This window comes from Pseudonaja textilis, chromosome 3, assembly GCF_049901715.1.
Source record: "Pseudonaja textilis isolate UNSWEBS1 chromosome 3, rPseTex1.2, whole genome shotgun sequence".
Taxonomy (NCBI): domain Eukaryota; kingdom Metazoa; phylum Chordata; class Lepidosauria; order Squamata; family Elapidae; genus Pseudonaja; species Pseudonaja textilis.
The window spans coordinates 200173954-200199858 of NC_141992.1; the positions used below are offsets into that span (position 1 = coordinate 200173954).

Genomic DNA, 25905 nt, shown 5'->3' on the forward strand with positions numbered 1-25905 from the left:
GGGCGTCTTCTCTTATGTAAAAATTCAAAATACAATTTTTCTAGTAACAATCAAAGTGTAAATGTACAAACCCTTCACTGCTAAGCCAAGGGAGAAGAAATCAACCCCACTGGGGGAAGCTGGGGGACCTTCTGGGGGGCAGGAGGCAGGGCTGCAGCCGTCCCCCAGGGACCCCCGTCCGCCCGGCCGCTCAGAGGAGCCATGGAGTCTCTCGGGCAGGAGGTGTCACCCTCAAGACGCGGAGAGCGACCGTCGCGGCGAGCGTCCTCTGGCAGCCACGTCCCTCCGAGCCCCACGCCTGTCCTGGGCCGCCCTCGGGCCGGCCGGGCCCACCGCACCGCCTGGGAAGCCCCCTTGTCCCGCAGCAGCTCAGCCCCACGGCAGGGCGGCCTTCCTGGCTGAGCCGGGCCCTAGGAGGCCGCGGGGTCCTTGGGCGGCTCCGTCCCCGAGAGCAGGGAGAGCCCGGGGTCCTCCAAGCAGTCCTCCCCCTCCGGGAAGCCGGGTCCTTCCCCCAGCTCAAAGAAGATGGGCGGGTCCGCGCTGCCCGCATCCACCATGCTGGAGTCCACCAGGAACAAGGGCTGGGCCGTGTAGTGGACCAACTGTTTGCCTGCCAAGGCAGAGAAAAGGGGGTCAGGGGTGGGAACGGCCAGGACCCCCAGAGGGGGCCACGGGGGAGACCCTCCGCCCTGGGCTGGCCCAGCACGCAGAGCCCGGAGCCCACCTGCGTCGGCCGGCGGCGTCTTCTCCCTCGGGCGGCTTCTGCTGCTCCTGGGAGGAGAGGAGCTCCTGGATCTGCAAAAGGGCCCGCGGGGTGAGGGGCCGGAGGGGGAGCCGAGGGCAGCCCCCTCACAGAGGCAGCCAAGCAAGAGACCACCAGCCCTGGGCCCCTCCCCCACCCCCTCCCTTCCACCGCCATTCTCGGTGCTCAGAGGGGCCTCTCCATGCTGGGAGGGGGGCAATGAGCGTGCCCCCCAGGCACCCCCTCCCAGCTGAGGCCAGAAGGGCCAGGAGCCCCCAGGGAGGGAGGGAGGACCGAGGGCCCTGCTGGGGAGGGGGCCGGGCTGGGGGACCTCTGCAAACTCACGCTGGCCAGGCTGCTGTCCAGATCTGGCAGGTTCATGTCCGCCACCCCCACGGACGGGCTGAAGAGCTGGCGGGAGAGGAGGGGGGAAGGGAGCCGGGTTAGGGGGCAGGGGCCACTCCCCCCGAAGCGCCTCGCCCTCCTCCCCCCCCGCGAGTCCCCGAGAGGAGGAGGCGGGGGGCTCACATCCAGCAGGGCGCTTGTGTCCACGCTGAAGCTGTGCGTGGTCAGCATGTTCTGCAGGTGGTCCAGGCTGGAGTCGATGGTCTCCAGGTGCTCGTTCAGCTCATTCCTGGGGAGGCAAAAGGGCACCTGGTGGGGGGCGAGGGCAGAGCAGGCCACGGGCTCTCCGGGCTCGGCCTGCCAACACCACCATGGGCCGCCTGTCCCTGCCCCCGGGGGGGCGGGAGCACCGAGGAAGCCAGGGCCTGGGCTGCCCCCGCTGGGTGTGCCTGTGCGCCCCACCCCTGCGGCCTCCAAGCCCCCTGCTGGGGGCACCCAGCACAGCCCCTCCCAAGAGCCAGCAGAGTCCCAGGGAGGTCGGTGGGGAGGCTGGGAGGACCCCTGCCTGGCCAGGCCCCCAGGACGGGGAGAGGCCAGCTGGACCCCTAAGAGATGTGTGACCCCCCAGCGCCCCCTCCTCAGCTAGTCGGGAGGGGCCTCCCGTTCCTCTCTCCGGCTCCTTCGCTCCTTCCCCGCCAGCAGGGAAACCTGCCCCCCTCCGTCCCCCAGGGTGGAAGATGTAGGAGCCCCTTCCTTGGGCTGAAGGGTTGGTGACCCTCTGGGCAGCCCCCACTGCCCTCGGGCGGAGCAGCAGCCAGGCCCCTCGCCCTCTGGGGGGCTGGGCGCCACCTGCCCTGCCCCCCTCCGGCCCCCTTGCCTGGGCGTCTCCCTCTCCGCGCCCGCCCTCCTCCCCACTCGGCTCCTGAGGGGCTGGCAGCCACGGCTGAGGAAATGCTGACCCTTGCTGTGGTCTGCAGTGCAGAGGAGGAGGAGGAAGAGGAGGAGGAGGAGGAGGAGGAGGAGGAAGGGCTGGGGAAAAGGCAGGTGACCTCAGGCATCTGCGCAGCACGACCCACCCTGAAAGATACAAGAAGAAGAAGAGGCCTCGATGGAGACCCACCTGGGGCCCACCTGCAGGGAGGGGAGGGGGGACGAGCGGAGCGCCTGGCCAGCCAGAGGCTGAGGGCAGGGAGGGGGCAACCTGCGGGGGGCAAGAGAAGGAGAGGCGCAAGAGGGGCTCCCGCCCTCCCCCCAAGGGCAGGCCGCCCTGCAATCGGGCCCAGGAGGGGCTTCCTTGTTGCCCAGGCAGGGCAGGGCCCCAGAGCCCGGAGAGGGGCCCACGCCCGCCCCCCTTGCAGGGCCCGAGCGAGGGTCTCCCCACCCGCTGAGGCCCAGCCCCCCCCTGCCACGGGGCTCTTCCTGGAGGCTTCCTCCAAAGGATGCCAGCCCAGACCGGGCATGCTCTGTGTGTGTCCGTCCGTCCGTCCGTCTGTCCTGGGGGAGCATCCCTCCCACCTGGGGCCTCAGCCTTTAGGGGGGCTTTGGACCTCGCAGCCCAGGGGGGGCTCGGAAGGGACCCCCTTGAGATGATGCTGCAGACGCCCCTCGCCTGGGGGAGCCCCGCCCGTCTTGTCCAGGCCACCCACCTCCCGCGACCCCGAGACTGGCCCCCCCGCCCCCAATTCAGGCCCTGTGCCAAGGCCTTTGGGGCAGGGGGGACGATACCCTGCTTGGGCCAGCCCCCAAAGGCCCCCTCGGAGGCCATCAAGCGTTGGCGGGGCTGGGCGTCCCTGGGCGGCAGCCAACCTCCAGGTGGAGCTCGGGCGGGGAGGGGCCCCCCTACCCTGTGCTGGGCGGCCCCCCACTTACTTGTCAAGGCAGGCCACGCTGAGGCACTTTTCGTGGGGCTGCGCCCGGGGGCCCTGGGTGGCCGGGACTGTGGAGGAAGCGCTGCCGGGCTGGTCCTCCTGGAGGATGGAGTCGATGAACGTGGAGGGCGAGAGGGGGGCGCCCAGGGGGCTGGCCTCCTCCCCGGAGGGGCTGCACGAGGGGCTCGGGGGCTCTTCTTTGATGCGGACCACGGGGCTGCTCCTAGGAGAGTCCGGGAGACGGAGGGGCAATGAAGGCCGGCAGGGAGAGGCCCACTGGCCCGGCCGGAGGACACCGCGGCTTTGAGGCGGCAGCTAGCGGCTGCAGGCAGAAGAATGAACGGGGGTGCCCCCAGCTCATCCCTCCTCTGAAGGGGGAGAACCAATCCTGGGGACAGATAGGAGAGGTGGAAGGGACCTTGGAGGTCTTCTAGTCCAGCCCCCGGCACCACTTCAGGCCAATTAGTGTCCAGTCTCTTCCTCAAAACGTCCAGGGATGACGGAGCCCCCACGGCTTCTGGAGTCCGGCCGTCCCACCGGCTCACGGTCCTCCCTGCAGGGAAATTCCTCCTGGGGGGGGCAGGTGGCTTCTCCCCTTGGTTGGTTTCCACCCCTGGTCGCTTCTTCTCCTGCCTTCAGGGCCGTTGGGAAAGACCCTCCTCGCCTAGGAGCCGAATGTGGGAAGGCTGCTCTCCGGTCACCCCCGGTCCCTGTTTCATTCGACCGGGCCTGCCCAATTCCTGCCCACGTTTCAGCCTCCGGGCCTTCCTCACCTGGGCTGCTCTTCCCTGCGCCTTCTGTGGCGTCTCCGCCTTGGAGGTGGAGGGAACGAACGTCCAGGGTTCCCACGCCAGCAGCTCCAGGGACGGAGTAAACACGGAGCAGGACTGGCCCCTTTGGGGTCCCCTGGAGAAGCCGGAGCTCCTGCCCGGCCCCCAGTGACACACCTGCCACGGCTCCCTCTGCGGGCGGCCTGAGGGGTGGGTGGGGGGAGGAAGCCGTAGGTGGCTGGGGTCTTCAGGGAACGCCGGGCAGGGGACCAAGCAGGCCTCTGCCCCATCCAGGGGCCGGGAGTGCAGAGGGGCCTTCCCCTCCTGGCCCCGGGTCCCTCAAGGCTCAGCAGCGTGGCGGGAGGGGCCTCGGGCAGACGGCGCAAAGCAGCCTCAGAGCCAGCGGGGGGGACTGAGCGGCTCCCCATCCAGGCCACAAAGGATGAAGACCCCAAATGGGCTCGGGACGTCCCGCAGCCCCCTTGGAGCGGCAGTCAAGCCCCTCCTCGCTTTGGAGCCCTTTTCCCTTCCCTCGCCGGAGAAGCAACCCCAGGCAACCCCCACCCCCGCCCGGAGGAGCCCCCTACCTCTCCTCCTCAAAGCTGCTGCTGCTGGGGCAGGGAGACGGGCTGGACTGGGCCAGTTCGGTCACATCGGAGATGATGGGGCCGGAGTCCGGGGAGTAGAGTTTGGGGCCGCCGTACGCTGGGGAGGAGGCCTGCCAGGAGGAGGAGGGCGGGGAGAGCCAGGTGAATCCTTCCCCTGCTGGCCAGGGGGCCAGGAGGCAGCCCCCCCGGCAACGCCCCCCTCCCTAACCCGACTTCTCCCCCGCAGAAACTGCCTCCCCCACCCAAAGAAACCACCCCCTTGGTAATGGAGCTTGAGCAGAGGGCCAGAAAGCCACGGGGCGGGGGGGAAGGTGGACCGAAGCTGGCCAGGAGAGAGGAGGGAGGCCAGAGGGAGGCCGAAATGGGGCTCAGGCGACAGGCTCCAGGCCTGGCCTGCACGAAGGGAGCGCAACTCCCGGGTTCGTCCCGTGGGGGACGGGAGCTACAGCCCCGGGGGCCCAGAACAGCAGGATCCGGGCCCCCCGGTCCCAAGGAGGGCGTGCCGTGCAACGGCAGGACCGCTCGGGCGTGTATTTCTGAGGCGAGGGCTCGCCAGGCCCCCCGCCCGGGGATTCGGCCCGAGGGATGCTCTTCACACAGCTCCAAGGGCCGGCCGGAGTCCGAGGGGCTGCAGCAGTCCATCAGCCAGGACGGAAGGGGCCGTGGAGGCCTTCTAGTCCAGCCCCTGCTCAGGCAGGAGACCCCGTACCTGCAGCACAAATGGCTGCCCAGCCTCCCCTTCAAAGCCTCCCCTTGGGATGGAGCTCTGGGGGGCAGCTTCCCCTTCCGGGGGTTCATTCTCCTCCCTCCCTCCTGGGACGATCTTCTCTCTTTGAGCCCCTCAAATACGGGGCTGATATACTGCCATCATGTGCTCACCCCACATCCCCCCAGTCCTGCCCGAACCCAAACCCTGCAGCCGTTCTTCCAAGGTTTTACCCTCCAGGCCTCCGATCCTCTCAGGTGCTCCAAACCCTCAACCTGTTTTTTGCAACGTGGGGACCCAACCTGGATGCGGGATCCCAGGTGTGGCCGTACGAAGGGCTTATCAAAGTGGTCCTAATACCCCAGGTCATTTGGATTCAATGCCTCTCTTGGTGCAACTGAGGATGGCATTAGCTCCTGTTTAAGGGGGAAGAGATGCCAGTCCTCTTGGAGGCTGCCCCCGCAGGGGAGGCGGCCAGCTCGGCCCAGGGACGCCCAGAGGAGGAGGAGGAGGAGGAGGAGGAGGAGGAGGAAGTCGGGGTGGGCGGGCTGGGGTCCAAGGGGCAGCCTGACAACCAGGGTCCCTCTGTACTTACTGAGTAGGGGGAGGGGCCGTGGAGGGGCTCCAAGGAGTACTGCCGGCCGTACTTGGGCATGCTGTGCGGGGAACTGCCGTCGTTCAACATCAGGGGGCTGGAAGGGAAAGCCGGGGGGGGGGGAGTAGTGAGGGCCCCCCCTTCCAGCCAGGGTCCCCAGGCCGCCCTGCCAGACCCGGAGCTCCCCGCTGCTGCCCCCCAACGGTGCCCCTGGAGGCTCACTTACATCTTCCTCTTCACCCCAAGGATGCGATTGGACTGCACCAAGGAGATCAAGAACTGGATGAGCTGCAGGAGGAGGAGGAGGAGGAGGAGGAGGAAGAGGAGGAGGAGGAGGGCCTGAGGGGCTGCTCCCTGGGACCACGGGCGCCCGGAAGGGGCAGCCCTGGAAAAGGGGGTGGGGGGAAGGGGGCGGCCAACTGCTTCCCAAGGCAGAGGGGCTGCTGGGGGGTGGTGGGGTCAGGGCTCAGGGCCCCAGACGGGGCACCCAGCCCCAAGGACCCCCGGGCTGCTGCTTCCCTCACCTCCCACTGATGGGCACACGCCCTCCGGCCCTTGGGCAAGCGGTGGGTTCACAGAAGGGGGAGGAGACGGGGGGCAGCTCTTTAGCCGGGCCCCAGCGGGGGAGGAGGGGGCTGCAAACTCACCTTATTGACGACCTTCTGCTGCTGCGTGTGCTTCTGACGCAAAGTGACCACCTCTCGCCACAGGGCCTCGTTCTCGCTGCAAGGAGAGGGGCAAGCAGGCCGTCAGGAGACCCTGGGCTGCCCCACCCCCAGGCCCCCGGAAGGGCCTCCCGCAGACAGGCCCCCCCGGCTCCCAGCAGCGGCAGCCCAAACCCCGGGGTCCTCCTTCCCACGACTCTCCGGGGGCTTCTGGCCTGGCCTCCCGGGCATTCGGAGCATCCTAGAAACACAACACACACACACACACCCCGGGAGGCTACAGGCAGTCCCCCTGTTTAGTGACCACAACTGGGAACTGCAACTAGGCCATTAAGCATAGCGGTCGCTAAGGGAAACCATGACTGTTCTTAAGACCTTACTTTGGCTTTCCCTCGCTTGACAGGCCTGCACAGGCCCCAACTAGGAGGGCGGGTTGCAAAATTACTTCCTTCTTCACCATCACAAGTGCAAACAGCCACAAAATGAGAACTTCCTATAATGCCAGCTCTGTCTGTCCATGCAGGCCTGGGGTGGGGAGACCCGCCGTCCCCGCCCCGGCCTCCAGGCTGAGCAGCCCCAGGAGCTCAGAAGGACAGAGTGGGGAGGGACCCTGAAGGTCTTCTAGTCCAGCCGCCCCCGAGTCTTTTGGGCACCGGGGACCAGTTCCGGGCAGAGGGATTTTGCCACGGATCGGAGGGGGCCCGTTTCCTGGGCTGCTTGCCTGCCGCCTGTGGGGCGTCCCGTGCTGGCAACGCTGCAGCCTTTCGCTGGTCTGGGGCCCAGGGATTGGGGCCCCCCGTTCTAGCCCAACCGCCTACCCAAGCAGGAGGCCCCAGGCCATTTCGGGGGGCCCGGCTCTTCTTAAAAACCTCCAGGGTCGCAGTACCCATTCTCCACACCCTGCAGTGCCTTTTAGGCTCTACCAATGTTACCTATTGTTTTTTATTATTTTATTACAAAAATAATGAAACATACAATAGCAGCCAAAGCTCTCTGGGCAGTTTACAATAAAATGTACTTGGGCCCGAAATGTGTTAAGGCCCCGTTCCTCGGCTGTACAGTCGATTTATCATCACGGTTGATGTTGAATTTATTGTTTTTATTAGTTTGACGTTTTCTAAATTGTTTTATAACTTTAGACTTGTCAGCTGAGCCACCTGGTTGAGCTGGGCGGCTATAGGAATGGAATAAGTCAATAAAATATTTTGAATGCTTGCCACGCAGAAGGAACGGGGACGCTCTATTGACCTAACTTCAGTTAAGTGAAAATGGCAGATTCAACTCTTGGGAAGAACCCAGGCAGAACCGAAACCTTCACCGCTCTTTCTGAACTATGTTCACACAACGCCTCCGTTCCCAAATTGCTGGGAGGCAGGCGGCTTTGTGTTGACTTGCAAGGAGGCCTGGTGGGAGAAGGCTCAAGGTAACGCCGGGCTTCGGTTACACGCCTGGCCTCCTGCCCAACCAAAAAGGAAAGGGAAATCTTGCCCATCCTCAGTCCATGCAATAGGAATAGAGAAAAAAGGGAAAAAATAGAACAAGAAGAATGAAAAGTTAATAGGAAAACAGGACAAAATGCAGAATGGTTTTAAAGAAAATCTTGCCGTTCTGGAGAGGCGAAGAAGGCAAAACAAAAGTGAATAAAATTCAGAGTAAGTGATGAAATGACCTGAAGTGGAACTGAACTGAAAGGACGGGGGACGGAGGACGGTAATGCGGAGAAGAGGAAACGACAGTGGCAGATGCCATGACTGAAAGGGCAGGAGGCAGTGGCTGGTGGGAGGTTATGCCGGCCAACGGCCTGGACAGATCGGCTCTTTAGCCAGTCATAAGGAATGCCCCCACAGGGTCAAGTTTAACTTGTGTTAATTGTGTCCTTGCCGGCTTTTGTTGATTTTGATGGTTGCTAGCCACCCAGAGTTTTGAATCTGAGACAAGCGGTCAGTCTAAATTACACCAAGAAAGCAATACCTGTCGTGCTCTCTGCAGCTCCTCCTGTCCCGGGCACCTGGAAGCCCTGCCCCTCAAACCGAAACTCAAGAGGCCTCCGGGGACCGTCTCCAAAGTCTTCCAGGGGAAGGCAAGTCCTTCTGGCTCAACCTGCTAAGCCCCCCCCACACCCCTTTTTTCCATTTCTAAGGAAAGGGCCCGCTCTGCCTTCAGTCCAAGGGACCGGAGGTTCTGCAGGGGCTCAAGTCGGAAGCTTCTGCCTGGGGGAATTGAAGCCTCTCTGGGGCTCCATTCGGACAAGGGAGGCTGAGGGGGAGCCGGCCCCCCATTCGGCCATTAGCGAAGCTCCCTGGAAGGCAGGGAAACATCCGTCCTGGGAGGCCCTGCTGGGCCCCTCCCCCCCCCGTGGAAAGATCAAATGGCACTGAGGGGTGGGGGGGACACCTGTGGGGGGGGGGGGCTGATCAAAGGCGCAGAGGGAGCCAGCCAGCCAGCAGCTTAATCGGGAGGCTGCTGGCAGATTGGCAGGGGAGGGGCTGCACTGAGAGAGGCCAGGCGGGGTGACACCTGCCTGCACGGGGCCCAGGCAGGTGGACGCACCTGTGCGCTTGTCCAAGCCGGCCCTCTTCCCCAGAAGGCCAGGCACCATTCCCCTGAAGGGCCCAGCCCTCCCACCCCAAAACCGAGCCAGCATCTGCTTGGCTGGCAGCCCCTCAAGGCCGCTGAGAAGGAAATGAGGGGATGAGGGGCTCAATCTGGGAGGTGGGCAAGAGCCCCCACCTTCCCCAAGAAGGGAACTGAGGTGTGTGGGGGGGTCTGAGGGAGACAGAAACAGCATAAAGCTCCCCACGAAAAGAAGTCTTAAACGTTTGGGGGGGGCAATCCTTGATTTAATTATTTAAAGGTCTCCTTTTTATTTAAAAGGCACAGAGCTCTTGAGCAGAACTTTTAGGGGAGTTTCCCAAAGCCTACAAAAGATCAACTGTGTTCCTTATACCTATTTTTTTTTAAAAAATGGGGGGGGAAACCTTGGAAGCCCCTTTGCCCAGGAGGTCCAAGGAGGAGAAGATGCCCCCCCCCCCACGCAGAGCATCTACAAACGGTTCCTTTTCTGTGGGGGAAGCCACTGTGACCTTCCGCAACCCCAAGAAGAGGGCCAGGCAGGGAGGGGGGCAGGTCTGCCTTCCAGGGAGGCGGGCACCAAACGGCAAGGGCCACGTGGGGAGGAGGCAGGCACCAGTGCCCAGCCCTGGCTGTGCCCGTCCTCGGAATCGCTCCTAAATTTCCTCGGACCCCGGCCCTTCTCTGCTCAGGCCCCGCTTTCCACACACACACACACACACACACACACACACACACCGGCCACGTCTTCAGGAAGTGGCCTTACCCGAGCACAGCGGAAGCACAGCCGTAGTCAGGCAAAAAGCCCTTTGCATCGCTTTCTCCTGAACCCACAACTTACGACACAGCCTCTTTCTCACGTGGTTGCTTTCTCCCGGAGCTGACCGAGAGCGAAGTCCAGCCAGCCAGGCAGGTCAGTGCCCGGGCAACACCGATGCGACCCTTCCCAACGTTTAGGGTGATCCCTTGCACCCTTTCCGTCAATTCTGTCCAACTCTCTCCCTCTGCCTCTTGCTTCTTTCTTCCCACGTCCAACGTTTCCCCCCAACGTCCATTTCGGACACTGCCAAAAACAACATTTCACGCACTCAGACTCTCTTAGCATCCTTGTATGCTTCGCTCGTTCCTTCATAGCTAGATTGGCCACGCTTTCTTATGGACTCCGTTTCCGGGAGCCAGACGGACAACCGAACTGAGATGATGCCCAACTACTTCCAGCAGGACGGAAGCTGCCCTCCAAAACCAGCTCGGGGGACAGGAGCTACAGAGAGCAAGACCACATCAGGAGGAGGAGGAGGAGGAGGAGGAGGAGATGGACGAATGCTGAGCCACAGAGACGAGAACAAGGAACAGCCACCCCAGAAACAGACAGGGGGGGGAGGGGGGGCTGCATAAGATGGCCTCCCTCTGCAGCTTTGCAGGTATTTTGTCAACTCCTCTCTCCTTGATGGGAACACAAGAGGGATGCAGCACACCTGAGTCTTGCCATGGAATGGCCATGGGGGGCGGGGCTGCCCTGTGGAGGGTGGGGTGTCATAAGGGGTTTTATCTCAAGATCAGGTGAGGCACTGCTACCGCTCTAGAAAGCCACACCTAGAATACAGCATCCAGTTTTGGTCACCACACTATAAAAAAAAGAGGTTGAGGCTCTAGAAAAGGTGCAGAGAAGAGCAACCAGGAGGATGAGGGGACTGGAGGCGCAAACGTACAACGGACGGTTCCAGGAACTGGGCCTGGCTGGTCTAGGGAAGAGAAGGACCAGGGGAGACAGGAGAGCAGCCTTCCAATATTGGAGGGGCTGCCACAGAGAGGAGGAGGAGGAAGGGGTCAAGCTATTCTCCAAAGCACCTGAAGGCCAGACAAGGAAGAATGGATGGAAACCGACCAAGGAGAGATTCAACCTGGAAATAAGGAGAAACTTTCTGACAGGGAGAACAACCAACCCATGGAACAGAAGTGGGAGGTTCATCCCTGGAGGCTTCCAAGAAGAGACTGGACTGCCATCTGTCAGAAATGATGTAGGGTCTCCTGCTTGGGCAGGGGGTTGGACTAAATGACCTTCAAGGTCCCTTCCTACTCTGTTCATCTGTATATCTGCTGCTGCCTGGGGAAGGACAGAGATGCACCAGGAGTCCTGGCCGAAGGGCTTCAACATCCCCCCAGGCCCCGAGGAATACACAACAGGCCCTTCCACACACACACACACACACACACACACACAGGAATGCCACAAGTCGGATGGTGTCTCTCTGCTCTAAAAACAAGGCGATGACCTCCAGGGGCCTTCAGATGGGCAGAGAAGTAGATTTGGATGCCACCCCAGGAGGCGGTGTAATGGTACAAGGGGGGTCGCCTTGGGAGACAGCGGGAAGAGCTGCAGCCAGGGCGGTGGCCGGAGAAGAGGCGGCCGAGCCCAGAGGAAGAACCTGGGCATGGGGAAAGCCTCAGAAGGGACCCTGCCTGGTCTCCTCAGCTGCAAAGGTGGGGACTGGGGAGAGGGGTCCGTTCAGGCTTGCAAGAATCCGTTCCTACAACTTGACAAGCCAGCCGAACGGATTCCCCTGGGTGGGCGTCTTGCCCGGGAGAAGGGGGGGGGCTGCACCTCGCCAGGGGACGGCCTAACTGACAGCCCCCTCCTCCGCCTGGGCTCTGAGCACCGAGGACAGAGACTTCCAGCCAGGACCCGCTCTTCTGGCTCTCTGCATCCCAGGGGCCACAGGTGGTTAAGAGGACGGCCCAGAAGGCACCACTGTGCATCACTGGGTCTCCCACGCACAGAGCACTTCCTACGAGCGGGACAGGGGCCTTGGGCACTAGCGCTCTCTCGCTTGGCAGCAGAAAACAGCAACACAACCACCCACCCACCCCCCAATTAACAAGCAAGTCTACTGTGGCATTTCCAGGTATTCCCACCCCACCCACCCCCATCTCTCACCAAAGGATAATAAATCCTCATTCGCCTCTGGAGGCTCCTTTCGCTTCTCCCTCTCGCACAAAGCTCCCTTTGAACTAAGACGCCACCTGGAGATAGCCAACCTGCGCTCTCTCTCTCTCTCTCTCTCTCTCTCTCACACACACACACACACACACACACACACGGGGCTAGGCTGCTCAGAGCGCTGGACGGGCAGCAGCTGACCCCAAGAGGCCACTGCTGGGTACTAGCTGGGCGCCCGTTTTATCGGTTTGTTTTCACAGCCCTGTGTCCCCAGAACTGCTCACCGTTGTTGGATATGAGACGGACGGCAAATAACTCAAATAAATAAACCTGTTTTATAAATGAACGAATCCCCCAAAGATTCTTGGCTCACAAGCATCAATCCACATGGATGAAAGAGCCCTGTGCATGTCAGACGGACAACTTCTCCTTTCCGCCTCCTACGCCCCCCCGCTCCCCCAAGTGGGCATCGTGTTGTGGCGGCCCAAGGCAGAGAGAGAGAGAGAGAGAGAGAGAGAGAGAGAGAGAGAGAGAGAGAGAGAGAGAGAGAATGAGAGAGCCTGGACGGCCTCGGCCCAGTCCTGAAGCCCAGGGAAAGGTCTCAGGGGCTCCCCCGCAGAGCAGGCCCCCTCCTCCCAAGCGAGGGGAGGGGAAAGGGCCCCTGCCTCCTGGGGGGACCCTCTCTGGGGGGAGGAAAGCTCCCATCCCGTCGAGGCGGCTGAGGGCCAAGGGCGGCCGTGCTGAAGGGGTCTGGCTGCCTCCTCGCCTTCCGCTGAAGCCTTCCTTCCTCCGGCCAGGCGTCCTACCCTCCACCTTGGGGGGGATAACTTCGCCAACACAAACGGCTGCAGAACTAACTTCCGCACCCGTTTCCACCCTCCGCTCCCTCCTTGTTATAGAGCAGCTTCTGACCTGCTCGTTGGATGCTGCTGTCGTTTTGGACCCCGGGAAACTGCCCCGTTTGTCCTCCAACCTGGCTCATCCTGCGAGGCAGCCCGGGGCTGGCTGGCTCGTCCCTTCGTCCCTCTCTCTCTCTCTCTCTCCTGGCCAGATTCCTGCAGGCCTTCCCCCACGATGGAGCTTCCCCCGCCCCCTCCCTCAAGGGAAACGCCGGGACGCACCCCGAGGGGCCTCGGTTGGAACTACGTCAGCACCGGAAAGGGTTACATCACGCCACAAACTTTGATGACGGAGTTGGCATCATCATCAAAGGTTTTACAAACTTTGCCAAATTTCAGTTCCACGGGAGTCCTGGGGGTGGGGTGGGATTGGGGTGGGGCTCCCAAATTTTGGACGTATTGCACGAGTTAGCCCACTGGAGGCACCTCGCTTGCCCTGCGATGCACTGTTTTGCCCGGTTAAAAGTGGCAAGACTGGGAGATTTAGGAGGATGCGGATTCCTGCCCCTGATTCCTCCTCGAATGTCGCCTTGTGTCGCGGAAACAAAGATGGCAAGACTGACTTGGCCGGGGGAGGAGGAGGAGGAGGAGGAGGAGGAGGAGGAAGAAACAAACCAAACAAGGAGGCCAGTAGGCGGCTAGGGGCTTTCACGGGCATTTCCGCTCTTTGGGTGCTGATGGCGCTGCCGGCACTTGCCAGGAGAGGGCGCTACAACACAGAGGAAGGGAGAGCGGGGAGAGGGAGACACACACACACACACACACACACACACACACACGCGCACACAGACCCCTCCCCTCCCCTCCCCTCCCCTCCCCTGTACGCACTGCTTCATTGCGATCAGCTTGGAGTCCATGCTCTCTTGCTTGCCCTTCATCAACTGGACATCGGTCAGCAATTTGGTCATGCTGTCCTGGCGAACCTTCACCTCTTCGTTCTTTATGCCGGATACCTGGAAGCAGGGAGGGGGGGCAGGGAGGGGGGGAGAGGGAGGGAGAGGGAGGGAGGGAGGGAGGCATTACTCGACTTGGAAACGAGGAAATTGCTGGCTGGGGGTCAGATGCAGGAAGTCAGGAACCAGGACAGAGTTCAAAAGTACCCCAGAGAGTCCCTGACCACGATTGAAAACCTCGGATTTCTGTTGCTGAGGCAGTTGTTAAGTGAGTTTTGCCCCATTTTACGACCTCTCTCACCACATTTGTTAAGTGAATCACTGCAGCTGTTCAGTTAGTGACATGGTTGTTAAGTGAACCTGGCTTCCCCGTTGACTTTGCTTGTCAGAAGGTCGCAAAGGGGGATCACGTGACTCAGGGACGCTGCCACAAGCGTCGTATATGCGAGTCAGTTGCCTGACTGAATTTTGACATGACCAGGGGATGCTACAAAGGTCATAACTCTGAAAAAAATGGGTCGTAGGTCCCTTTTTTTAGTGACATTGAAACGGTCACTAAGTAAGTCGAGGACTACCTAATTGGTCTATGGAGATTCTCAGCCATCCCGGTCAGCGACTTTCTGGTTTTTCTCTGAAGAGGTTTCGCTTCTCATCCCAGAAGCTTCTTCAGCTTCTTCAAAGTCAGACCAGAAAGTCCAGTTACCTCTTGAAAAAGCACCTTTGGGGCGACCACCTGTATCCCTGGCCAGGGCAAACTGGTGCAGGTAGAAGTCAGCAGATGCTGGGGGGGGGGGCTGAACTTAGCCCCCCGGCTCAGCCTGGTCACCTCCTGCGCGAAGGCCTGGAGGGCAGAGGGTGTGCAGGAGGACCTGGAGTCAGAGCCCAGCTGACACGGAGGTCACCCTATAAGCCTTAAGGAAGCGACCCTTCAGAAGGAGACCCCCCCCCCGCTGCATCTCAAGTGCAGGTGGCCCTGCTGCTGGGCATCAACGCGTGAGAGTGACAGGACTAGGGAACACTTTCCTGGGGAAAATAACACTGTGATATTGCGCACCTGTCCACAAAGAGCAGAAAATGAAAGGGCTCTGAATCTGCTCCTGAGAGAAGCTTCAGGGTAAAAAGAGGTGGATTGTCTGAATGGAGATTCTCCGTCGTCCAGGTGAGAGGCCTGCAAACTTGGCAACGTTTAGACGTGTGGATTTCAACCCCCAGAATCCCCCCCACCGGTCACGTTGCCGAGTTTAGAGGCCCCGGATGCAGGTCACGGCTCCCCCAAAGGTCCTTTGGCTTTGTTTTCTTCCAAAGGGCAACTGGACTTTCTTGGTAAAGAAGGTTGTGTTGCCTTTGGGGGGGGAAAAGACCCCTTGGCTATCCAGCTGACGGCACAACAGAGCCAAACCTCCGGGAGACCAGGCTCTCCGCACAAACAGGGCGTCCGCGGGGCGGAGGTGGGGGGGGGCAAGAGCTCGGCGGGGCTCTCGGTCTTCTCAACTAAGGGAAGAGAAAGCAGTCCGGTCCTTGGCCCCCGCCTCCTCTTCCCAGGGATTCCTCGGAGGAACCGTCCCAGGAGGAGCGAGTCTAAACCCAAAGGAGTCATTGGGGGCGCGGGAGGAGAAGCGCCTTTAGCTGCCCCAGAGAGGAGATCCAGACCCCTGCCAACCTCGGCTCAGCTCTCGGCCAGCAGAAGGACCAGGAATTGGGGACGGGGGGATGCTTAAGGCCTCAGCATCTGTCCCCGGCCATCGGCTTCCTCAGCCTCGCCCTCGTCCTTGGCATCCCAGGGGAAAACCTCCCAGGGCCCGGGCAAGGGAGGCCTTCGTCCCCCAGGGACGGATAGAAGGACGGGAGAGGGGAGGATGGAAGGAGGAGGGGAGGAAGGAGGAAGGAAGGAAGGAAGGAAGGAAGGAAGGAAGGAAGGAAGGAAGGAAGGAAGGAAGGAAGGAAGGAAGGAAGGAGAGAGGGAGGATGGAAGGAGACAGGGAGGAAGGAAGGGAGGGAGGAAGGATGGAGGGAGGGAGAAGGATGAAAGAAGGAAGGAAGGAAGGATGGATGGAAGGAAGGAGGGAGGGAGAGGAAGGAAGGAAGGAAGGAGGAAGCAGGAAGGGAGGGAGGGAGGGAGGAGGGGAAGGAAGGAAGGAAGGGAGGGAGGGAGGGAGGAGGGAGGGAAGGAGGGGAGGGAAGGAGGGAGGGAGGAAGGATGAAAAGAAGGAAGGATGGATGGATGGAAGGAAGGGAGGAGGGAGAGAGGAAGGAAGGAAGGAAGGAAAGGAAGCAGGAAGGGAGGGAGGGAGGGAGGGAGGAAGGAAGGAAGGAAGGAAGGAAGGAAGGAAGGAAGGGGAGGAAGGAAGAAGGAAGGGAGGGAGGGAGGGAGGATGGAAGGAAGGAAGGAAGGATGGATGGAAGGAAGGAAAGGAAGAAGGAAGGGAGGATAGAAGGAAGGATGGATGGATGGAAGGAAGGAAGAATGGAAGGGAGGGAGGGAGGGAGGGAAGGATGGATGGATGGAAGGAAGGATGGAAGGAAGGCAAGGAGGAAGGAAGGGAGGGAGGGAGGGAGGGAGGAAGGGAAGAAGGAAGGAAGGGAGGGAGGATGAAAGGAAGGATGAAAGGAAGGATGGAAGGAAGGATGGAAAGCAGGGAGGGAGGGAGGCTCCTCTGAACCTCGGCTGGTCCCGGCAGACTCACGTTGGTGACTTTCCTCTTGATGTTCTCCAGGAGATGCTCCTGGCCCCGGAGGAAGTGCGGGTGCTGGAACTCCGTGTCGTCCTTCTCGGGCTTGACCAGCCCGCCCTGCTCGATGTGAACCACCTTCCGGAAACCGTCTGCAAGACAAGAGGAGCCCCAGTGTGAGGGCGGCCAGAGCGGAGGAGGCCGGAGAAGCTGGCCCAGCGGTCACCTGCAGCAGGGCTCTCCCACCTTGGCCCCTTTCCAGGCTTGTGGACTTCGACTCCCAGGACTCCGTGCTGGCCGAGGAATTCTGGGAGCTGAAGTCCACAAGTCGCACAGCTGCCAAGGCTGGAGGAGACCCCTGAGGTAGGGCATCCGTTGCCCCCCCCTCCAAGGCGTGGGGTCCGTCTGCTTCCCAGGACACGCTCAGATTAGCAGCAGCGCTCTCCTTTTGGCAAGCCAACTGCCCCAAATGCCAAGGAGCTGAAAGGAAACGCTTTCCCCCCCCCCGCAGATAAGCCGGGGTGGGGTGAGGTGGGGGGTGGGGGGGGGGTCTTTTGGGGAAGCACGGAAAGGGTTGCAGGACTGAACCAGCGCAGCCTCCCAGAAGCATCAGGTGGGCCCAGTTTGAAGCAGGACCTACGGGCGGCCCTTTTGCCTTGGCCGCTTGGTGGTGCTCTTAGTCTGTGGGGCGGCCCCATCATCCTGGCCAGGGTTGTCCAAAGGGAAGATGGACTTTCGTGCTGTTTTTTTCCTTGGAAGTGTTTTGCTTCTCACCCAAGAACCGGAGAAGCTCCTTGCACGAGAACAAAACGTTTTCAAAGGAAAAGCAAACAAGGAAGTCCAGGGGGGCCTTTGGGGGGGAAAAGCTCTTGGTGGCCGGTGCTCTTAGCCGCCGCCTCCCTCTTTGGTCTCCGGCCTCTCCTCCAGAAAGCCCCTCCTCCTTCTAAAAGCTCTCCCCTCCCCCGCTTGAGGGGGATCCTTGAGGGCACCAGCACTGGCTCTCGGCCCTTTCTTCCGCCAAGCCGGCCGGCCAAAGCCAAGGTTCAAGGTCTCCTGGCCCACGGTGTCCCCGTTTACGAACACAAACAGCAGCAGAGACCCTAGTCCTCAAGGCTCAAGTGCCAAGCCTCGCCTGCTTAGGGCAGCTATTTTTATGGATATGGGGCTTCTCTGCCCCCCACTTTCCTTGGGGGGGCCCTGAGGGAGGGGCCAAGACAAAAGCGGCTCCTATTCTCCTCCCATGGGGAACACTGAAGGATGGCAGAGCCCCAATTGTTCTGGGGTCACCTGATTATTATTCCTTCGGTGCTGCAGGCAACCTCGGGCAGGGAGGCCAATGGGTGGGCATCCCAAATTCTCAGGACTGTATTTTTACTGTATTTCTATTCTTAAAATAGAAAAAAAAATAGTAAATGCTACTTTTAGGAACCACAGAACATTTGGGGTCCATTGCCACAAGACGATGCTCGGTCTTGTTATGGAGAAACTGAGGGTAGGAATTTGAAAAAGCGCACCCCCAAACCGAGGACAGCTGAACGACAGCAATAGCGCTTAGATTTATATACCGCTTCGCGGTGCTTTCCAGCCCCCTCTGAGCAGTTTACAAATATCAGCCTATTGCCCCCAACAATCTGGGTCCTCATTTTACCCGCCTCAAAAGTCAACCTTGAACCTGGTGAGATTCGAACTGCTGGCTGTCGGCAGTTTGCCTGCAATCCTGCATTCTAGCCACTGCGGCCCCAGGGCTCTTTGAGGGACAAGCCCTTTGAACCCTTTATTTCACATTTCGTGCTTCAAGGGAGTTTTGTGAAGAGCAGAAAGTCCAACTTTCTCTTGCCTGATGCACCCCGCACCAGAAGGTGCCACGGCTGTGCACCATGGACTTTGCCTCAGCTGAACTCAAAGGAAAGTCCAAGAAGCTGCCCCCCCACACACCCCCACCCCGCCGGGCAGCACACGCAACCGGAGCAAAGCGCCATCTCCTCTGGGCACGGGCAGAACCCGCCCGCTGGGCTCCACCCCAAGCAGCACCTCGGGGTGGGTGGGTGTGTCCGTCCGTCCCTGGCAGACCTTCCCCGGGCGCTGAGCATACTCACACATGTTCAGCTGTCGCACAAAGCTGGCCATGTTGTTGTGTTTGAAATACTTGGGAAGGACCTCCTTAGCGAACTGGCCTTGGTCGAAAACATGGAAGCTGTTTCCACTCTGCAACGACAGAGAGAGGAGGAGTCCGCCAGCCGGCCGGAGCACAGCCGGCCGAGCCATAAAACAGACACGCGTGTAGGTAGTCCTCCACCTACGACCACAGTTGAGCCCCACACTTCCATTGCTAAATGAGACCGCCGAGTTGTGTCCCATGTTACAGCCTTGCCTTGCCACAGCAGTTCAGTGAATCGCTGTGGCTGTTAACCTGGTTGTTAAGTGAACCTGGCTTCCCCATTGACTTTGCTGGCCGGAAGGTCACAAAAGGGGATCATGGGATCCCCTGGGACACTGCGACCGTCGTAAGTATGAATCCGTTGCCAAGGGTCCGGATTTTGATCACGTGACCGCAGGGATGCGGAGGTGGCCGGCGAGAGTGCAAACGGTCGGAAGCCACTTTCTCAGAATGCCGTGGTGACTCTGAATGGTCACTGAATGGATGCTCGTAAGTCGAGGACTGCCTATGCTGCAGCAGCTCCTTCCGCTCAGACAGAGGCAGCCACGGGCAGGCGGCCGGTCCAGGCAGCCGGGAGCCCCGGGGGAAATATTTGAAAACCTGTCTTTAGTCGGGAGAAGAAGATGATCTCCCCACGCAAACGCACGCCTGACTTTTCAAACCCTTCCGGAGGAAAATTAGGAGGGACAAGAGATGCCAGAAGCTGGCAGGCTGCAGGGTTAAATGCCAGCGCCACGGTCCTGTCCAGAATGCCGCACGGCCCCCCTGCCCACCGCAGCCTTCCTGGGAAGTGAAAATGGCGGTGGCGGCAGCAGCAGCAGTCCTGGTTAATCCGGGACCCCCCAGGAGACCCCCCACCCGTGTTGACCGCTTTACTCCTTGCACTCCGTCCTCCTAGCTAAGCGCAGGGGCTTGTGCTTCTAGCCTCTGAACAAGCCTGCTTTTGGGGGGAGGGGGCAAGCGTGGCCCTGCCTTTGCAGACCCCAGTGGAAATAGGAGCCGCCAAATGGACCGGCTCCTCGGAATTCCTCTCGGGATGGAGGAGAGAGCAAGGACCCCCCCCCCAAGTTCCCTCCACCCAGATTCTCCCTGCAAAGAGAGGGTAAAAGAAGCCCCAGCCCTGCAGACCTAAACCCGTTAAGGAAGACCCGTGGTTCAGCCCATGGCCAGTCCGTTGGGTAGCCAGGCTATTCATTACCAGGAGGGAACCCATCAGCAACATTATCCAAGTCTTAAGTACACTGCGTCCCCGACATTCCCTGGTTCTCCTACTCTAATAAATTAAGTTTAAAAAACAGTAAAATTTGTCCAGCAAACCCATGCTGGCTTCGAGTTACTGTCTTGATCCTTTACTAAGTGCTTGCAAACCAACGGCTTCATGATTTTCCCAAGTACCGAGGCACATTTTTCATTCTGCAGTTTCCCAGGTATACCCCCCCCCTCTCTCTCTCTCTCACTCTTTCTTTCCTTTTTTTAAACAAATGACTATTTCCCCATTTTTGGCCCTTCCCCTGTACTGTGAATTCTGTAAGAGACGATCTGTGGCACTAAAATCTCTACCCAGTCCAACAAGTTCCATGAGAGGAACCGACCCATTTCAGCCCTCACTGACTTTGGAGCCGAGCCTGGTCCAGGGACAAAGGTTCCTCCTTCTCTTTGGCCCATCTCCACGAGAGAGAAAGGCAAGCGAGAAGACCAGAGTCAGGGTTCAGGTGCCAATCGCAGGTGGCCGAGTGAATAAAGGAGATGATGGCCCTGAAGTACAGAAGGAAGATCCGCTATCAAGGAACAATCGAGATCCCTAGAAGCTTTCAAGGAGAGAGAGGCTGCCAGAAACGGTGCTTGGGGGTGGGTGGGGGGGATGGACCAGATGACCTACAAGGCCCCTTCCAACTGCTATTCTGCTGAGACAAACAAAACCTGAACCCAGACCGAGAGAGAAATTGGCCAAAACACCTCAGAGAGACCCCTCACGACGAAGCGGTTCAGACAAGCGAGGTCCTATTACTACAGCTATTGTACTGAAAGTAGCTTTTGATCCGTGTCATCTCTCTTTCTTCTTCTTCTTCTTCTGCCGTACCTGATAGGACTGACAGGTGACCAGGAAAAGGCTGCACCTTTTATTTTATTCAGCTGGTTCCTGATGACATATTAACCACTTTTGTTTTAATCTTGGTTTGTTGAACCAGCCATACATTACTGGCTTGACTAATTGGGCTATTATGTAAGGCAATATTTGCAGGCCACAATGAATTACTTCATTCTATATAGATATGATGAAATAAATAATATCCACCTAATTGAAGCTGAAAGAACTCATATACAGGTAGTCGAGTCACAACGGTTCATTTACCGACCGTTCAAAGTTACAACGGCACTGAAGAGAGTGACATATGACCATTTCTCACACCGAGGACCATTGTAGCACCCCCCATGGTCACGTGATTTACATTCAAATAGTTGGCAACTGACTCATACTTACGACGGTTGCAGCGTCCAGGGTCATACGATCCTCTTTTGCGATCTCTTTACAAGCAAAATCAACGGGGGAAGCCAGATTCACTCAACGACCATGTGACTAACTTAACAACTGCAGTGATTCACTTAACAACTGTGGCAAGAAAGGTCGTAAAATGGGGCATAACTCACTTAAACCCACGTTTCACTTAGCGACAGAAGTGTTGGGCTCAATTCTGGTCCGAAGTCGAGGACTTCCTGGAGTGGGGAAGCCCGGCCGGTGTCTGGTCTGTGGTTCAAGGGGCTCTTTTGGGGCAGGACTGGCAATCGGACAACATCAGGACCTGAGAGGAGGGCCACCCCCCGCCCCTTCTCTGGGGCCCCTTGCAGAAAGGATGGGGCCCTTCGGCCAGGCCAGGCCAGGGCCGGGCAGTGCATGGCGCAACAGCCTTCTGGCCACCCCCACCCCCACCTCAGCCCGGCTTACAGCAAGGAGCTGCCGGTAGGAGCCGTCACTGGAGCATGGTTTGCTCTGGGAGCCTTTTCATTTAAAGGCATCTCTTTTGTCAAGCAAAACGCCATTATCTCTACGGCTCACAGAGCGGGAACTTTATTGCCAAAATATGAGGGAGGTTGGTGTCTTCAGAAGGAAAAGAAATATTTTCCAATCTGGCAGAAGAACATAAGAGACCATTGTACAGCTGGATTTTCTCTCATGGCAGGAAGAAGATCTGCCATTGAGTCATCTTCCCGTTGAGACAACTGCATACGGTTGGAGAACAAACCCAGCTGGGGAGGGTTGTGCCACCCTTGGCACAGGGCTTCGGTCTGCCGGTTCAGAGAAAGGGAGGCGCATCTTGGACTCCCCAAACTACTCACTGACCCTGGAATCCTGCCGCCCCCTCACTGAGACTTGCCTGGACCAGGCAACCTGCCCTGGAAAGCCTCCTTTGGGGGCAACGGTTGACAGCTCCTGGGTCATCTCCCAATCCCATTCCCTGGCCTTTTCCTACTGACCGCAAGGCCAGAGATTTCTTAGATTTCGCGGAGGGCTCTAACTCACACGTGAATCCTAAGGCTGTTCTTACGCAAGACTGACAAGGCTACCCTAGGCCCAATCACCGGCTTTGCCACACACCTCTTTATTTGTGTATACAGGGTAAAAATAGGTCCATTATATCATCCCCTGTGTGTTTCGGGTTTCTCAGGTGCCAAGGCCTCTACTCTGCTGGATTTCTCCTTTCTGGAGTCAGTAAGGTCTCCTCAGCTCATCAGGCACACCCTCAACCAATCGCCACCTGGCTCCTTAAGGATGCTAGGACGCCATGCACTAGGGTTGGGGGAATTTCAATCCACTTAAAGTGGCATTTCCTGACCATGCTTCAAACCTACGCCTTCGTCCTGCAATTGTCACAGAAACGGAAAATATAAAGAGGGTGCCTGCTTTTTGGGGACCTGTTAGTATTTTGCCTCCTTCAGGGAGCAGCTGGCATACAGATTTGATTCCTTTTATTTTTTAACCTATCTGAAGAAAGACAAGTACTCTTTTGCTAGTGTGCTTTGTGAGCCTCAGTCATTCTCAGCTCCCCGACATCGAGTTTCCCCGTCCTCTACAACCCAACCTTGCTCACGGGCAAACCCAATGAAGTTCAGATGAGTCAGAAGTCAGCTGTCCGTATTTAGGATGCATCTGTTGCCAAGTTACAGGACTGAGTCAGGCCATCGGCAGGCCAGGAGTCCACCGAGAAGTTTTCAGCCATCTCTGTCAGGAAGCTCACAAGAATATTGTGGAAGGGTTTCCCTTGGGAAGCTGTGGGTCCTCCACTGGTGGAGGTTTGTAAGAAGAGGTGGGACACAGCTCCACTTGGGCCCACGGCTCCAGGGGCCCCACTTGGCCTGGCACACAGATAAACAAAGAGCAACTTTCCTGGAAAGGCTGCTGCTATCACCTCTTCAGTGCGCCTTTTAGGGAACTTAGCTCAGGCACATTTTTCCACACAAGGCCCCGCAATTGAAGGGAAAATCTACATGGTACTCCATATATAAACGTGTTGTTCTTCCAAGAGCCAGAACGCTACAAAATTACCCAACCTGAGCCTTAAAAAAAAAACGGAGAGGGCACACAAGTAAATCCAGTTGTCAAGCAAATGTGACCTCCCTCCCTCGACTTGGCTTGTCAGAAGCCAGCTGGGAAGGTTACAAACGGGGGACCACGTGACCTTGGGACAGTGCAAGTGTCATGAACCAAATGTTGATCTGCAACGGATGCTGCAACGGTTGTGAAAACCAGTCATAAGTCACCTTTTTCAGGGCTGATGTAATTTCAAGTGGTCACTAAACAAATGGCTGCAAGTTGAGGACCACCTGAATGCACATTGGTCACTAGGAAAGGCACACAGTATTGCTTTTACCTAGCTGTAATGTTTTATTAGGACTGATTATATTTACAATTCTACCGTTGTCTCTCATGAGATGCAATATAACTACAATCCTTGAATTACAATCTGGAACAGACTTTTCTTATCCTCAAGAGACTTTTTCCCAAACTGACTCAAATGGCCTCCAGTCCTATTTTTCCTCAGGAGCTATGAATCCATCCCATCAATCCTGGGCAGTTATTATTCTTCAAAGTTGGATTTTTCTCAAATGTTAATTTAGCGGCACTGATTGCATTTCAAAGTGGCAGCTTCCCATTGAGACATTTTGGCAGAAGCGAAACAACCATCTGTTTAGAGATACTGCACACTTGCAACAATAAAAGTCCTCTGAACACGGGGAGCTTACTTAAAAGAGCAATTACTAAATAAATTACTCAGTTTAAGACAATTTTTTTAGGCACATGATATTCTGCTAGTTGGAAGATTGCTACAGATTTCTTCACTTGTTTACTGAAACAGAGATCTGAGAGGAAGCCTCATTCTAGGCTTTTGCCACTAAACAATCGGAACAATCTTTTCTATTTTCTTAGCCTAGAATAGAATAATAGAGGACCTTGGAGGTCTTCTAGTCCAACCCCCTGCTCAAGCAGGAGACCTTATACCATGTCAGATAAATGGTTGTCCAGTCTCTTTTTAAAAAACTCCAGTGATGAAGCACTCACACGTTCAGAAGGCAACCTGTTCCATTGGTTGATTGTTCTCACCGTTGGGAAATTCCTCCTTAGTTCTAGGTTGGTTCTCTCCTTGATTAGTATCCGCCCACTGTTTCTGTCTTGCCTTCTGGTGTTGGGAAATTAGGTCAAGCTCTTGTATTTGTAGGAGCCCCTCAAATATTGGAATATTGGCCCTTTCCTTGTGCTTGTACACTGACATAACCGCTAAGGACAAATCTAGTTAAGGTAAGCATCAAGAGTTCTCCCTTTCTGGAAAAACTGCTCCTTAAGATAAATTGCAACTCCATCCATCTCAGTTTCTTATTTTTCAATAGCATTTCCATCTGGCTTTAATTTCACACTGTTTTCTCTCACCCAAAGTGTGTCATAGAAGTACAGATTGCTTGAGCTCCTGTTGAGCTATACTGATGACAGATATTCCGGTGGTCCCTACTCACAGCTTCTTGGAGACGCTGAACAATGGAAATCCCTGGGACATTATAGCTCAGTGACCAATAGTCCCATAACACCTGCACCATGCAACAAGAAGGACCAGAACCTAAACTACAATCTCCAACTATACAGGAGGGCCAAACAGTAAAGTAACTTTACAAACGATGCCAGCAGATATAAGCAGCAGGTACCATTTTGAGAATAAAAACTTTAAAACACCCCTACAGCATTGATATTTTAATTGAGAACTGCCTTGCTATAAAACCTATAGAGGAGAAATGGGAAAAAGACAGATTGCTAATACTGAAGTCTCCTTAGGATAACAAGTATAAAGGGGAAAAAAAAACCCAAATGGCTCTTTTCCTATGCTTGAAAACAGTCTAAAAAGCACTCTTTGGTATGAACGGGAGTAAAGAAAGATACAAAAACACATGTTAAGAAAACTCAAGAGAGGGCAAATTAGTAAAGGGCGAATAACACACACTTTTCACCACCTTAGGCTGTTTCACCAGCAAAGAGCTGGGGCAGAAACAGAGAAACCCTCTTTGCTTTTGATGAACAGCTACATTCTTCATCCTCTAAAGCAGGGGTCTCCAACCTTGGCCGCTTTAAGACTTGTGGACTTCAACTCCCAGAATTCCTGAGCTAACATGACTGGAGGAGGAATTCTGGGAGTTGAAGTCCACAAGTCTTAAAGCGGCCACAGTTGGTGGCCCCTGCTCTAAAGCAGCGCTCTCCAATATCGGCAACGTTAAGACTTGGGGACTACAACTCCCAGAATCCCGCAAGCCAGCATGCTGTAAGCGTTGTAGTCCGCCCAACCCGAAAACCCCCGGAGTTGAGATGCGTCGCTCCAGAGCAGCGGCTTCTCCGGGGCTTCGAGGGAGCCTCACCTGAGAAGCCCCCGAGCATCCCCTCCTGAGGGACCGCAAGGCATTTCTGTTCCTCCCCACTTGCCCGGTCGCCCCTTCTCACAAGGAAGTCGCCTCCTCCTCCTCCCCGAACCTGACAGCCTCGACCGGACAGGAGCCGGGGGGGACCCAGGCTCGGGCTGAGACCCCGCCGCGGCCTGCTTCCCGCGTAGCCCGAGGCCTTCCTCACCGGGCTCCAGCAGATGAGCGCGTCCGTGTCCGGATCCTCCACCAGCGTCCACAGCTTGGTGAGGAAGGCCGGCACGTTGCTGCCCGCTCCGCCGCCTCCGGCCACGGCGCCGGGGGGCTCCATGCTAACGGCGGGCAGCCCAGCCCGGCCCGGGCCCGCTTCCCTGGGCCGGCCAAGCCCCACGACAGGCTCTGCTGCTGCCGCCGGAGCGGGCGGCGCGGAAACGACTAGCGGCCGCGGCTACTCCGGCCTCGCCAAAGCCCGACGCCGCGCTGCGCACTCGCTCCCTCAAAAGGAACGGGCATGGCCGCCGCCATCTTGCGACGCGCAGGCGCAACGCCGCACGCACGCACGCGCCGTCTAGATGCACTGTTGT

General features: G+C 58.0%; 1 protein-coding gene across 1 annotated transcript; it reads right to left on the reverse strand.

The window, feature by feature from the left end:
• Positions 1-269: 269 nt before the first annotated feature.
• HSF1 (heat shock transcription factor 1) lies at positions 270-25905 on the reverse strand. The gene is given in 15 exon segments (XM_087931895.1): positions 270-604; positions 720-795; positions 1088-1153; positions 1271-1376; positions 2047-2069; positions 2071-2164; positions 2957-3178; positions 4313-4443; positions 5635-5731; positions 5861-5922; positions 6282-6357; positions 13536-13660; positions 16285-16421; positions 18366-18474; positions 25530-25905. Coding segments are annotated over 15 exon segments (1641 nt in total). The 5' UTR covers positions 25653-25905; the 3' UTR covers positions 270-410.